The 14,234-nt window shown below is 40.3% G+C and overlaps 1 protein-coding gene across 1 annotated transcript; it reads left to right on the top strand.

Annotated features, from left to right (window-relative positions):
- Nucleotides 1–1,703: 1,703 nt before the first annotated feature.
- LOC133107494 (extracellular calcium-sensing receptor-like) lies at nt 1,704–13,693 on the top strand. The gene is made up of 7 exons (XM_061216481.1): nt 1,704–1,789; nt 2,679–2,882; nt 2,971–3,259; nt 5,822–6,649; nt 12,031–12,255; nt 12,580–12,703; nt 12,792–13,693. Exons 1-7 carry the CDS (start codon nt 1,704–1,706, stop codon nt 13,691–13,693), a joined length of 2,658 nt encoding a protein of 885 aa, XP_061072465.1.
- The last annotated feature ends 541 nt before the right edge of the window (nt 13,694–14,234 follow it).

The raw sequence follows: 14,234 nt of genomic DNA, 5'->3' as shown, positions 1-14,234 counted from the left end.
TGACAAGTGTTTCTTGTTGCCCAGATGTGTACTGTTAGAGTAATTGGTTAAACAATAAATAGTTCTGAATATCTACTCTTGAATTTAGCCTTGGGCTTTGCCTGTGAAGACTGCATTTGTGTTAGAAAAGATAAACCAACAAGACCAAAGAGCTGTCTTTGGGAGAAAAGCAAGCCATTTTGAAGCTTAGACAAGAGGGAAAATTGATCAGAGCCATTGCACAAGCATTGAGGATAGCTAGTACAACAACTTGGAATGCCCTGAAAAATAAAGAAACCGCTGGCCGACTGAGCAACAGACATTGAACAGGTCGACAAAGGAAAGCAACAGCAGTTCATGACAGAAACATTGTGAGAGCTGTGAAGATGAACCCCAAAACATCAGTCAGTCAAAACATCCAAAACAATCTCCACAGGGCAGGAGTAAAGGTATTTCAATCAAATATTCAAAGAAGACAGAGAGCAGCAATATAGAGGCTATACCACAAGATGCAAACCACTCATCAGTAGTAAGAATCGGAAAGTGAGATTACAGTTTTATGGACTGATGAGACCAGGATTATCCTCTACCAATGTGTTGGAAAGGCCAAAATGTGGAGAAAGAAGGGAAAAATTTTGTAAAGCACATTTAAAAACAACCCACGTTGAACAAAGTGCTGAGCAGGCAGTAAAATCTTAGTGAAAAATCACAATAAAAAAAGACTAAAAGCAAAAACACCGACATAAGCTGCAATACAATCAGCACACAGGTGCAGAATGACAAAACATGGACATAGGCACATATAAAACCACATCAGGGTCGGAACGCTAAAGAATAAAAGTAAGTTTTAAGCCTGGACTTGAAGGAATTAATGGAGGGGGCAGATCTGATCGAGAGAGGGATGCTATTCTACAGTCTAGGTGCTGAACAGCGAAGGCGCGGTCACCCCTGACCTTAAGCTTAGCTCTTGGGACAGCCAGGAGCCCCAAGTTTGACGACCTGAGGGACCTGGAGGTGGAATAAGTGGTTAAAAGGTCTGAGATATAGGAGGGGGCCTGCCCATACTGGGCTTTGAAAACAAACAGCAGAACCTTAAAATCAATTCTGAACCGCACTGGAAGCCAGTGGAGAGAGGCCAGAATAGGGCTAATATGGTCTCTCTTCCGGGTACCCGTCAGGAGCCTGGCAGCGGTGTTCTGACCCAGTTGCAGACGGGACAGGGCCGACTGACTATTCCCGGTATACAGGGAATTACAATAGTCTAAGCGGGAAGATATGAAGGCATGAATGACTTTCTCAAGATCTTTGAAAGAGAGAAAAGACTTGATTTTTGCAATGGTACAAAGCTGGAAAAAACTGCCTTTTACTACTGCATTTATCTGATTTAACTTGAAGGCGGAGTCAAATATCACACTAAGGTTTCTCGTATAGGGTTTGACAAGAGTGGCCAGGTTGCCTAGGTTGTTCGAAATCGATTTGATGGAGTCACGGGGGCCGAATAGAACAACTGCGGTCTTGCTTTCATTCAGCTACAGGAAGTTTTGTGCCATCCAACACTTGATTCCCTAAGGCAGTCCATCAAACTGTTTAGATTACATTGGTCATTTGGTTTCAGGGGGAGATAAAGCTGTGTGTCATCTGCAAAGCAATGGAAAGAAATGTTGTACTTTTGAATAATTGTACCAAGGGGAAGCATGTAAATAGAGAACAGAATGGGACCGAGGATGGAACCCTGTGGGACCCTGCTGGAGAGACTAGCTGAGGGAGAGGAGAAATTGCCAAAGCTGACTGAGAAACTTCTATCGCTAAGGTAGGATGTGAACCAGGTCAACCAGGTCAGGTCAACACCAACCCCATACTGGAGATGGTCAATTAAAATGTCATGATCCAGTGTGTCAAATGCTGTGCTGAGGTCAAGAAGAATCAAGATGGCACAGTCACCGGAAACGATAGAGAGGAGCAGGTCATTGGACATTTTCAACAAGGCAGACTCTGTACTATGGTGGGCCCTAAAACCTTACTGAAATCTGTTTGTTGAATAAAAAATTTTTTTTGTATATTGATGTGTAGCAAATTGTTTTATTTGGAGCATCTTTGAGAGAGACCGGCAAAGGTTTTTTTGTGGTAAAGTTTTTTTAAATTTTAAAAACACATGTATTAAAGAAAAGCCATGGAAGGAGAAGGGTATTGCATTCATTGTGTTGCAGTCATTTTTCCAGTGTTATTGTAGCAAATAATAGGCCTGTGACAAAATGACTGAAAATGATTTTAAACTGGCAGATTCTCTCAGGTATGAATGTTCCTGCTACACAATAACATAGCTAATTTTTGACTTCATAAATCGAACTGTGTTACAAGTTACTGTAATTACAATGCATCTGCAGAAGGTATAGTTATATTTTTTATTTATTTTGTAACACATTATTAATTTTCAGAGGCATCATTACAGCATTGTCCAAACTACAGTATCTGCATGGAATAAAACTGAAATTATGGAAAATGGTGACCTCTGTGCCATGGTCGTGTCTACTGGGAGTGTAACGGGTGATGTCATGTGGTCTTCTGCTGACATAGAATTCTACTGAGAGAGAAAATAATTAGATGCACAGAGAGGAGGTCAATTAATAAAGTACCGCTCCTCACACTGCACACCAGTGCAAAGGATCAGTCTGGTTGAAGATGACTCCCCTGTTGGTCAGGATGTGGTGCCTATCTTACACTTTCTCTGCTATCTATCCTGCCAAGCTAAACCCTGCTCCAACCTGTTCTCTGGTAAACAACTTTGAATCAGATTTCCAGGCTGATGGAGACTTCATGATCGGAGGGATTTTCCCCATGCATTACCGGGTTGAGCCACCAGACCAAGACTTCTCTTACAAACCAGTTGCTCCACAGTGTTGGGGGTGAGGTCATGGTTATTCTGTTGTGTGGAAAAGTTTTCCCTTTTCCAACAAAGAGTCATGTCACTTTCTGATGTTGGCCTCTACACAGATTTGACTCCAGATCTTTCCGCTGGGCCCAGACCATGAGGCTGGCTGTTGAGGAAATCAACCAGAGTCGGAACCTGTTGCCTAACGTCACTCTGGGATACAAGATCCATGACTCCTGCACAACCCCTGTGACAGCTCAGGCAGCAGTTTTGATGGTTCTGAATGGACCGGTTGAAGCCCACAACAAAGTCTGTTCTGGATCCTCTCCGCCTTTAGCTGTGGTTGGAGAATCTGGGTCTGCACAATCTATTGTTCTCTCCAGAAGTCTACAGCCCTTCAGAATTCCAATGGTATGTATTTCCTGTTATAGCTGCTATACCTAATTTAAAGATTAGATGGATTGCTAAATTCCAAACATTATTTTCAATTTTAAGCTTGCATTAATACTGAAGCTGTTAGCATCCTGCCTATTTCTTGATAGTGTGTTATATTTTTCTAATATTACCTTATGAAAATATATTAAGCATGGCACTGAATAGAAATGCACCTTATTACTAAGTAATGTAACAATTATTTTGACATGTGTGTATGTACCTTGCACAATAAGTCTGTAAAACTGTAAATATGCAGCATGCAATAATATCTTATGATTACTAGTGCAGTTCTATCCATTGAACCTTAAAGAAAACAAATATTTATAATTCCAGAAATCATTGTGTTCAGAGCACAGGTTGAAGGTGTTTCAAATTCAGTTTATTAAGAATAACAATTTTTTTACAATGTTTTAAGTATCTACAGCACACTGCAACACAACATGATATCCACGTGGTGTATTGCGTTATATACAGATGTAGTCAATAAAATGTAAAAAAATATTTTATTCTATTACAATTTTTCTGCAGGCGTTGCAAAAATGAAAATAATTCCAGCAATGACCTGCAGTGGTTGACAGTTCAGTCGTAATTAGTGGGGATGAAACTGTTAAAACTTGCCCTAACTAGGGGCTAGTTTAAACAGCTCTGGGGTTGAAACCGTGTCAGAGCGCTAAATAGGGTGCTAAATAGGACCAAATATGTGCATGGTATTCATGGAATATACAATGTTACTTTAAACGTTATTGTGGCTGATGCATTTGTAATAACCATTTCATTCTCATTTTTCAATGTCTGTTCATAAAATGAATATTGAATAACCTTGTATTGTTTTTCTTATTTCTTTTTCTGAAACAGAAAACAATTGCCCAGAACGTACGTGGATCTGTAGGCCTATTTCTCTTAAGTTTATTGTTTGTACTTTTAAATGGACTTGATAGAGACAAATGGATTGCTCCGCCTGTGTAATTATCTGTCTGTGGTAGCAATATTGCCATTCCATTATTTGAGCCCACACTTGCCACATAATTAATTTGTAATCAAACCATTTGCATGTGGTAAAAGATTCTCAGCTTTTATTAAATGGTATTTTTATAGGCTGCATTTTGACCATGTAGTAGGCTAATTACAGCCCTATACATAGCCCTCTAATCTAAGCCTTTGGTGCGTACTGTCACACAGGTACAGTACTAGACTGTTCCCACTGGTGTATGGTGTACAGTCACACTGGTGTGATTCGAATACAAGATTAGAATGTCTATTTATTTGAATATTTACGAATGATGCAACGAAAAAACCTTTTTAAAATTAAACACAGTTATTTTCCACAAAAACACTGCACCAAATAACTCTTTACAACACCGGTATTCTACTTCTATCATTGCCCGTCGCTTCTTTGCAGTGTCCCCGGAAAGGCAAGCCTAATTTAGCGAGTAATTTTATAATAGCAATGGATATGCTCGAATAGTCTTGGGTTTCTCCACGGTACGTTGATGGCTGTAAGATAGCTTGGCTGCCATTGATTCTCCTGCTGTCTCGGTGGTGTGTTAGTACCAGAATTTTTTTCCAATTCTGAGCGCCCACCTTCATGAAGAGTTTATCTAACATACTATGTGTACTTTGAATTGTAGAAAACAGAGAATGCATGATTAATGTTCCCAATGAGATGTTTAGGGAAACTAGCAAGCTCAGGCCATTTCAGGCCAATGTCTTTCCCCCCAAGATCAGTGATGATGTCGCTGAATGGCACCTTGTCAGGGGTCCAGCAGCAGGTGTTGTCATGCTGCAGGTGTAGGCAGCATCAGGGTCACGAGAGCTAGCTGAATTTTCCTTAGCTTTCTCAGGAAAATCGCGTGTCTCTGAATCAGAAGAAGTTACTGCTTCTTCAGAGTTCTTCTTACAGCTTCTTCTTTGGAGTTTTTGTAAACAATCCACAAATATCCATAGTGTCAATTAGATAAAATAACTTGTTACTCGTTATAATAGCTAATTGACACTATGGATATTTGTCCATTTTTATGAAATAACGCTGTTCAAAAACAGACATTCAATGTCCAGGCCATTGCTGCCCCCCCACCCCACCGCATGCTGGGGCCACAGTAATCAGTTCAATTGTCCTGCCACTACAATGCAAGTGGCTATGGTAGGGCTAGGTAAACTGGTTGACAATTAATCAAATATTTTGCAACAGTTTCTCTCTTGGCATAGGTAATATGTAATAAATGTAATATGTGAAGACATAATTACCGTTTCTTTGAAACAATAAGTGTTGTTATTATTTTTTGTCCAGAGGGCAAGGTTACATAGACAGGTAGTCTAAAGATGAAGTTGAAATATTTGGGTCATGCAAATAACTGAGGAGAAGGTTGCATACAGAATGTATGTGAACCCCAAATTAGGCTACATGGTTCAGAACAATGATCCAAAGCAACAGTATCTTGTATAATATTAAATTACATGCAATAGCAGTATTGCTGTACTGATATTCGGTCCATGTGATGTGATGGATTATACAGAACATATTTGACTTTTCCTTTTCAGATCAGTTATTTTTCTACATGTTCCTGTTTGAGTAACAGGAAAGAATTCCCAACATTTTTCAGAGTTCTTCCAAATGATGACTACCAGGTGAAAGCCATTGCTCGCCTCTTGCAGAGATTTGGTTGGATGTGGGTTGGTGTCATCCTTGAGGACCATGACTATGGAAAATTTGCTCTACATGGATTGATGAGGGAAATAGAACACACTGGTGTGTGTTTAGCGTACCAGGAAATGATCCCCAAAGTGTACAATCGTGAGAGAGTACAGGAAATCCTTAACATTATGAAACAGTCCACTGCAAGGGTTGTGGTGGTTTTCACTGGTGAAGGGGAGCTCTATCCATTCCTTAGAGAGTACATGGATCAGAACATCACAGGGATACAATGGATTGCCAGTGAAGCCTGGGTAACAGCCTCATTATTCACAAGCAGTGAGTTTTACCCATTTCTAGGAGGTACGATTGGGTTTGCCATCCGACAGGGGTGGATACCAGATTTGAGAGACTACCTGATGAGTGTAAACCCATTGAGGTACCCCAGTAACCCCCTGGTGCATGAGCTGTGGGGTGCTTTGTACGGTTGCTCTTTCTACCCCTCCAGCAACAGGACCCAAGCTTCCTTGCGGCTGCCCCCCTGTTCAGGGCTGGAGCCCCTGAAGGAGCAGCACTCTGCCTACCTGAACACCTCCAGCCCTCGTGTTTCCTACAATGTGTACAAAGCTGTGTACGCCATAGCTCACTCCCTGCACAACCTCATCAGCTGTAAGCCTGGGAGAGGGCCCTTCCACAACTCCTCATGTGCTGATGCCACAAACATTCAACCATGGCAGGTAAGACCTCACAGGTGATCATAAACATTTGATATATGTTGATTTGTGACCCGGCACAAGCTTCAGATACATGTCTCATACTCAGCAATTTCACAGGACAAAAATGTTACTAAATCACTATCTAGTCAGAATTGAGTTAATACCAGAATCGCATTGCAGAATATCAGGTCCACCATTGGCCAAAATGTCAAAATTCAAATTGCCGTGTAAATTTGTGAAATTTTGTTAAATATTGGAACTACTTGATCCTCCAGGCTATGATAAATATAAGAAATAGGCTATCTTTCACTCACCACACTTTCGAGTCCCAAACAAACAAACAAACACGTTTGTCATTGATATGGTTTGAAAGATGGATATCATACTTTATCAGTCTCTGTGATTACAAGTTGCGGTATAACATAATAAAAACCGTATCATTATAAACCATTCTTGTTTAATGAAGAGATACGGCTGTTCATGTTTTTTCCTCCTCCCATGGTAGATGCCTCTGTTCACTGGTCATCGCAAGATGGTGCGGGTGTTTTGCTTTTGTGCTGCTTCTTGAAACAGTTTTAAGGTGGGGTGTTTGTCGTTGCAACTCAACCAGGCAGGGGTTTTTTTGCAATTCAATTTTCCCATTTCTATGATACACAGTAGCCACCTAAACAATTTCTTAAATACAGCCTGAACTAGGTTCTGTTTTATATCCCTCATTTTATTCAAGACTCAACGCAGTATTCAAGAGTTGGCCCATTCAGTCAACTTCAATGATTTTGCTGCTGTAATCCCATGATCGATAGAGGGAGGGCAGATAGCTATCCCACAAAAGAAGTAAGTATCAATCAAGAAATAAGTAATTACCTATGGATAAAGGCTATCAAAATGGTTGGCATTCTTTGAAGTATTATTCTTATATCTCAATATGGGGAGCAGTTATCAGGTTTTTGACGTTACATGAAAATGAGTGGAGTCATACTAAAATAATGAAGAATGGAAGAATGAGATTCAGGGTTTAAAGTTAGAGGTTAGAGGTTAAAGTATTTTCATGAAATTATGGTTTTAAATACTATCATGTGCAGTGCAGACTCAGTGGTAACATGAAAATGGAAAGCTTTAATGTGGATAAACAGAATTAAGCAAGGCCAGGTAGTGGTCAAAATCCAGTATACAGGTATGGTAGTGAACATCAAGTGCAGAGTTGTGAAACAGGCAGAGTTCGATCCCAGGTAAGCAGTCAAAACAAACAAAAGTGCAAAAACATGAATCCAGCTTCAGAGGCAAAGAAATCCAGGCAGGAGTCAAAACTGATAATCCAGATAATCAAACAAAACAGATAAAACAGAATAAACACAGCTAGCCAAACCAAACCACAAGGGAAACAGGACTGACAACAAGTAACCAAAGAGCAAAACAGGCAGGCTCAAATATACTAACAAATTAACTTAACAATGAACAGGTGTGGGTGCTGGGGAACAGATGATGAAAGACAAGGAGAAACAGCTGGGACGAGAGGGAAAACAAGGCCCAGAGTGAAAGCAGAGAAAGGAAAAAAGCAATAGGAAAAAAGGGGCACAGACATATAGCCATTTTTCACAATAGTTCCTGGTTTGTGGGTGTATTTTTTGATGATCAAAACATTCAAACATTCATACCTCCAGAAATACTCAGTCTCACCAAGTGATGTCTTATTTTTGTACTTGCCATAATAAACTGAAAAATGTGTATCTGAAGCATGGAGCCGGTCACATTTGAGCTCTGTTTGTATCCGACTGTTTGTATTCTACTATTATTGTTGTATATCTTGATATGTAATGATGTCTGAGTGACAATAGCCTGTCATAATGTGTGCTTAAATCTAAAGTCCCCTTCAAAAGTACTGGTCAACAACAAGGTCAATTCCTTTGTTTTTGCTATGCACCGAAGAAAATTGAGTTTGAGATCAAAAGATATACATGAGACGACAGATCCCAATTTCAGCTTTTATTTTTTTTATTTTGAGATTTGTTAAACAATTTAGAACATATGACCTTTTGTATTAGACCACCTGATTTTTGGGTGAGCAAAAGTATTGACTGACAGGTGTTTTTTGTTGCTGAGAGGTGTCCTTAGATTGATTGGTTAAACAATAAACAGTTCTAAATGTCTACTCTTGGTTTTAGCCTTGGGTTTTGCTTGTAAAGACTGCATTTCTGTTAGAAAAGAAATACCAGCTTAGAACAGGGGAAATCCATCAGAGCCATTGCACAAGCATTGAGGATATCTTGTACAACAACTTGGAATGTCCTGAAAAAGAAAGGAACCACTGAGCAACAGACATCGAAGGAAAACAACAGCAGTTGATTACAGAAACATTGTGAAAACATAATTCAGTGACATGACAAACAATCTCCACTGGGAAAAGGCATCTCATTCAACCGTTTTAAGAAGACTTAGCCACAAGATAATACCACAAGATGCAAACCACTCATCAGTAGTAATAATCGGAAGGCGAGATTAAAATTAGCCAAGAAGTACAGAGATGAGCCACAAAAGTTCTGGAACAAAGTTTTATGGACTGATGAGACCAAGATTAACCTCTACCAAAGTGATGAAAAGGCCAAAATGTAAAGATATATGCTCAGTGGCGGTCATTTAGGTGGTGCCGCAGGTGCAGTTGCACCTTTGCCCCTGGTTTGGGGGAGCCCATGGGCACTGGGCCCCTTGATCCAGGAGGGCCCATGTCTCTATGTGTCTTATATCGGTATGTCTGTTTTAAAAAATATTTTAACCACTCACCGGAAAATAACACGACTACGTATGCTTTAACAGTGGCGTGTGTTTATCCATAAATAAGCAAACTCCTCTTGGTCATGTTATTACAATTACATGGATATTTCCTTCTACATTATGTAATCATGCTAAATTTATATAGTGTGTCTATTTTACTGAAAAAAGGCTATAATGTATAAACTATTCAATTAAATAAGGCTAATTCATTTGGTGCTGATGTTATTTCCTGATATGCCAAGAGTGCTGCTGGGAAATATGTTTGCTGTTTTCCAATGTGAAAGGTCTTGATGATGTGTGGATATTAGTGAATTTAGTGTGTAAAATATTGAGCACCATTTAGCTGCCTAGTGTGAAAATGCTCTTGAAGCACAAAAGTGGCTTGCAGAAAAGAAAAGATAAAAAGGACCAGGAGGAAAAGGTAACAAGGCTACCTAAACTGGACGGCTTTTTGGAAAAATAATCACTGAACTGCTACCCTGTTCCCAGTAGCAGTTGCCCATCGCAATCATTGCGGCAAAACCTTGCAGGTAGGATAGCAAGCTAGATATAACGTCAGCCTACTGTACTTTTTCAGGAGAAAATTTTGCTATATTTGGCTGAAAAGTGAAAATTTGGACGTAGCCGTGCTAAACCCTGAGCTGAGCTGAGCTGAGCTGAGCTGTATTGGGGTTAACCTAGTCCTATGTCAAAACATCTCAACCTATATTTCCACACCCTAGATTCCAGTTTTGCTTAACGCGGTAACGTTAATGTGAGAACTTCATTCTTACATTGCTCAATCTTGCAATCATTAATTAACAGGAGTCATAAGTCCGTAAATGTACTTCACTCGCATTGCTTTCAAATTAGCCAAGGAAGCTGCTCATTCTCCCAGCAGTTACCGTGAACTTGATTTGTTTGTTCAATTGTTGGACTGGTTTTCTGTTGTAAACTTAGCTTTCCACCAATGTCAGGGGGCTTAAAAAAACTCACGATATAGAAAGTATAAATTGTGGCCTGTGTCCCAATAACTAAAGTTACTCATGAGCCAAATACAATCCAAAGTATGGTCTTTGAAATGTCTGTCTACATTACATTACATTACATTAATGGCATTTGGCAGACGCTCTTATCCAGAGCGACGTACAACAAAATGCATACCCATAACCAGGGATAAGTGCGCTGAAAGATCCGAGAGGGAAGTACAATTTCAACTGCTACCTGTACAACAAAGATAAGGACCAGGGCCTATTTGATTTTTATTTTTATTTTTTATTTTTTTTAAACAAACAAACAAACAAACAAACAACAAAGCATAAGTGACCAAACTTAACTATCCAAACACTGCTTACCTAGCCAACTAAAAATACTGATACACAAAGTAAATCACAGAAAGACAACAATTAAGGTTCACAGGGAGGTAGGGAGGGACGGGGAGAGGTGCTGCTTGAAGAGGTGCGTCTTCAGTTTGCGCTTGAAGGTGGGGAGAGATTCTACAGTTCTGACCTCAACGGGGAGTTCATTCCACCACCGTGGAGCCAGAACAGACAGTAGTCGTGAGCGTGAGGTGGAGGTTCGGACAGGGGGAGGTGCCAAGCAGCCTGTTGAGGCTGAACGAAGAGGTCTGGCAGGGGTGTAGGGTCTGATGATTTTTTGGAGGTAAGCTGGGGAAGACCCCTTAACTGCTGTGCTGTGTGTGTGTGTGTGGGAATGGTGCTATGTGTGTGTGTGTGTGTGTGTGTGTTGCACCGGGGCCCATCCTAAATAGCTGCCACCACTGGATCTGCTCATGATCCAAAACGTACAAGCTCATCTGTGAAACGCGGTGGAGGAAGTGTCATGGCTGCTTCTGGGGTGGGCTCACTAATCTTTCGTGATGATGTCACTCATGATGGTAGCAGCAGGATGAATTGAGAAGTCTACAAAAACATTCTGTCTACCAACTTATGGAGAGATGTGTCCAAACTAATTGGGAGGAACTTCATTATGCAGCAAGCAATGACTCAAAACATACTGCCAACACAACAAAGTTCTTCATTAGAGAGAAAAAGACTGTCCAAGTCAATCACTGGACCTCAATTGAGCATGCATTTTACCACCTGAAGAGGTGATTGAAGATCACAAAAGAAGAATGCAACAGTTTGGTGATGTCAATGGCTTGATGCAGTTATTGCAAGCAAGGGATATTCTATAAAATATTAAGTGTTATTGGATGGTCTGATACCAAAGGTGCTATGTTCTAAGTAGTTTAAGATAGCTCGGTATAAATACCAGGAAATGAAAGCTGAAATTCTGAACTCTTGCTCATGTTTTTATCTCAACCCCAACTGTATTCAGTGTATTGCAAAAACAAAGGAATTTACCTTGCTGTTCCAATACTTTTTGAGGGGACTTTTTTAATGATTTCATTCAATCTAGAAATTTCATGTCATGTCATGCTGCATACACACCTCTTAGGTTAGGTCTTTAAGCACATCATTATTTTCAGAATGATGAAAAAGATTGATTTTAATGATTGAGTTTAAATTATTGAATGAGAAATTTTTTAATTCTTAGGGTTAAAACGTTAAAAAAAAGAAAAAAGAAAAAAAAGTTCTACTTCATGTATGAATTTCATCAAATTTTTACCTTTCTTCATTTCCATCACAAAGCTCCAGCACTATCTTCAGGAAGTCTCTTTTCGTATTTCTGGAGAGGAGGTGAATTTTGATGCAAATGGAGATGTAGTTCCATCATATGATGTTATCAACTGGCAAAGAGGTGCCACTGGAAACATTGAGTTTGTCAATGTGGGAAGGTTTGATGGTGCAAAAGAGGCTGGGAAGGAGCTATTCATCCAAGAGGAGGGAATCCTGTGGGCGGGCCACCAGAGAGAGGCAAGCTGCACACAGTGTGTATTTCAGTACATGCGATGCCATATGTTGATGTTCTGTAGGGTAAAGTGGAGGTAAGTACAATTCTCAAGTGAAAGCTTCAACTCTAAATTGATCACCAGGTAGTCAACAGGGCCCAACTCTGACGACGAATGTATATATTTTCTAAAATTGCAAAATCTCTGCATCATATACATCAGGGGTAAAATATAATGAAACTGCATTGACAGTGCCTGGCAGATCTGCTTTTATTATCATAATTATCCAATGAACTCTGGCAAAACATATGTACCTGTTGCTATACCTGGCTGTGTTTTTCTCATGCAGGTGTTGGTGTCTGTGTGCAGTGAGAGCTGTGCTCCAGGAAGCAGGAAGGCTGTCCGTCGTGGCGAGCCTCTGTGCTGCTTTGATTGTTCACCATGTGACAGCGGGAAGATTAGTAATAAGACAGGTGAAAACTCACTTTACTTTTCAAGTCATTATTTGTCATTTTTTTGTCAAAATAATTGTTTTTTGTTTTTATGCCTTTTCCTCTTTAGATTCAATAGATTGTACATCTTGTCCTGAGGATTACTGGTCCAATGCAGCCAGAACTGAATGCATACCCAAAGCGATTGAGTACCTCTCCCATGATGCAATGGGACTGACCCTGACTGTGATTGCTGTAGTAGGAGCCTGCCTGACTGTCGCTGTTCTGGGAGTTTTCCTCTACCACAGGAACACTCCGATTGTCAAAGTCAACAACTCAGAGCTGAGCTTCTTCATCCTGCTCTCTCTGACTCTGTGCTTCCTGTGTGCACTGGTGTTCATCGGAGAGCCTACATCATGGTCCTGCATGCTGCGCCATACTGCCTTCAGCATTACTTTCTCAATCTGCATCTCCTGTATCCTGGGGAAGACTCTGGTGGTGCTGGCTGCCTTTACAGCCACCAGGCCTGGAAACAACATCATGAAATGGCTGGGGCCCAAACAGCAGAGATTTATCATATCTGTCTGTACCTTCATACAAGTGATAATCTGTGCAGTGTGGCTGATCACTGCTCCTCCTTTCCCAAATAAAAACACCCAGTACCAGAGGTCCAGAATAATCCTGGAGTGTAGTGTAGGTTCCGAACAGGCCTTCTGGTGTGTTCTGGGATACATTGGGTTCCTGGCTGCTCTGTGCTTCATTCTGGCTTTTCTGGCCAGGAAGCTGCCAGGTAATTTTAACGAGGCCAAATACATCACCTTCAGCATGCTGATCTTCTGTGCAGTGTGGCTCGCCTTTATACCAGCTTATGTCAGCTCACCTGGAAAGTTCACTGTAGCTGTGGAGATATTTGCAATTCTAGCATCAAGTTTTGGGTTACTGCTGTGCTTATTTGCTCCAAAATGTTACATAATTTTACTGAAACCTGAGAAAAACACTAAAAGGCATTTAATGGGAAGGTTAACGAACTAAATTTTGTAATGAGTTTTATTATACAATATGCTCAGGAAACTCGTTTTGTCAGTACACATATTTGTATTTGTTTGTGACATTTTGTTTTTGCAATCACAGGAAGCATCTAGATGAGTGAATGCAACAGTTTGCTAGAACGAAAGTGTCAGTCAAAAGAGTGTCAGTCAAATGACATGTAATGTAATCATCATTAAGGCAAGGTTGTCATAATTCTGATTATGTAGCTTCCAATTCATTTGAATTTGGTTTATATTCTTTATAAATTGCTGGGCTAAACCTCTGATGAAACCCAAGTATGAATGGCTGTTTTAGTATTCAGATCAAGCACTCTACACATGAAGCAAATACAGTCATTTTACACAAACAGCAACAAATAGTGCACTGGACAATTTCATGAGAAACAAATGTGGTGGCCATAGCCTTCATTTTATACAAGCAACATTATTCTACTTTTTGGCTTCGCAGTATGTTTGGGGTTATGTCCTGCTGCAAGGTGAAACACCATCCAGTCAGCTTTGAGGCGTTTGGCTGGATCTGAACA

Source organism: Conger conger, chromosome 13 (genome assembly GCF_963514075.1).
Source record: "Conger conger chromosome 13, fConCon1.1, whole genome shotgun sequence".
NCBI lineage: Eukaryota > Metazoa > Chordata > Actinopteri > Anguilliformes > Congridae > Conger > Conger conger.
The sequence above is the reverse complement of the archived record's forward strand: the minus strand, read 5'-3'. Positions and strand labels throughout refer to the sequence as shown.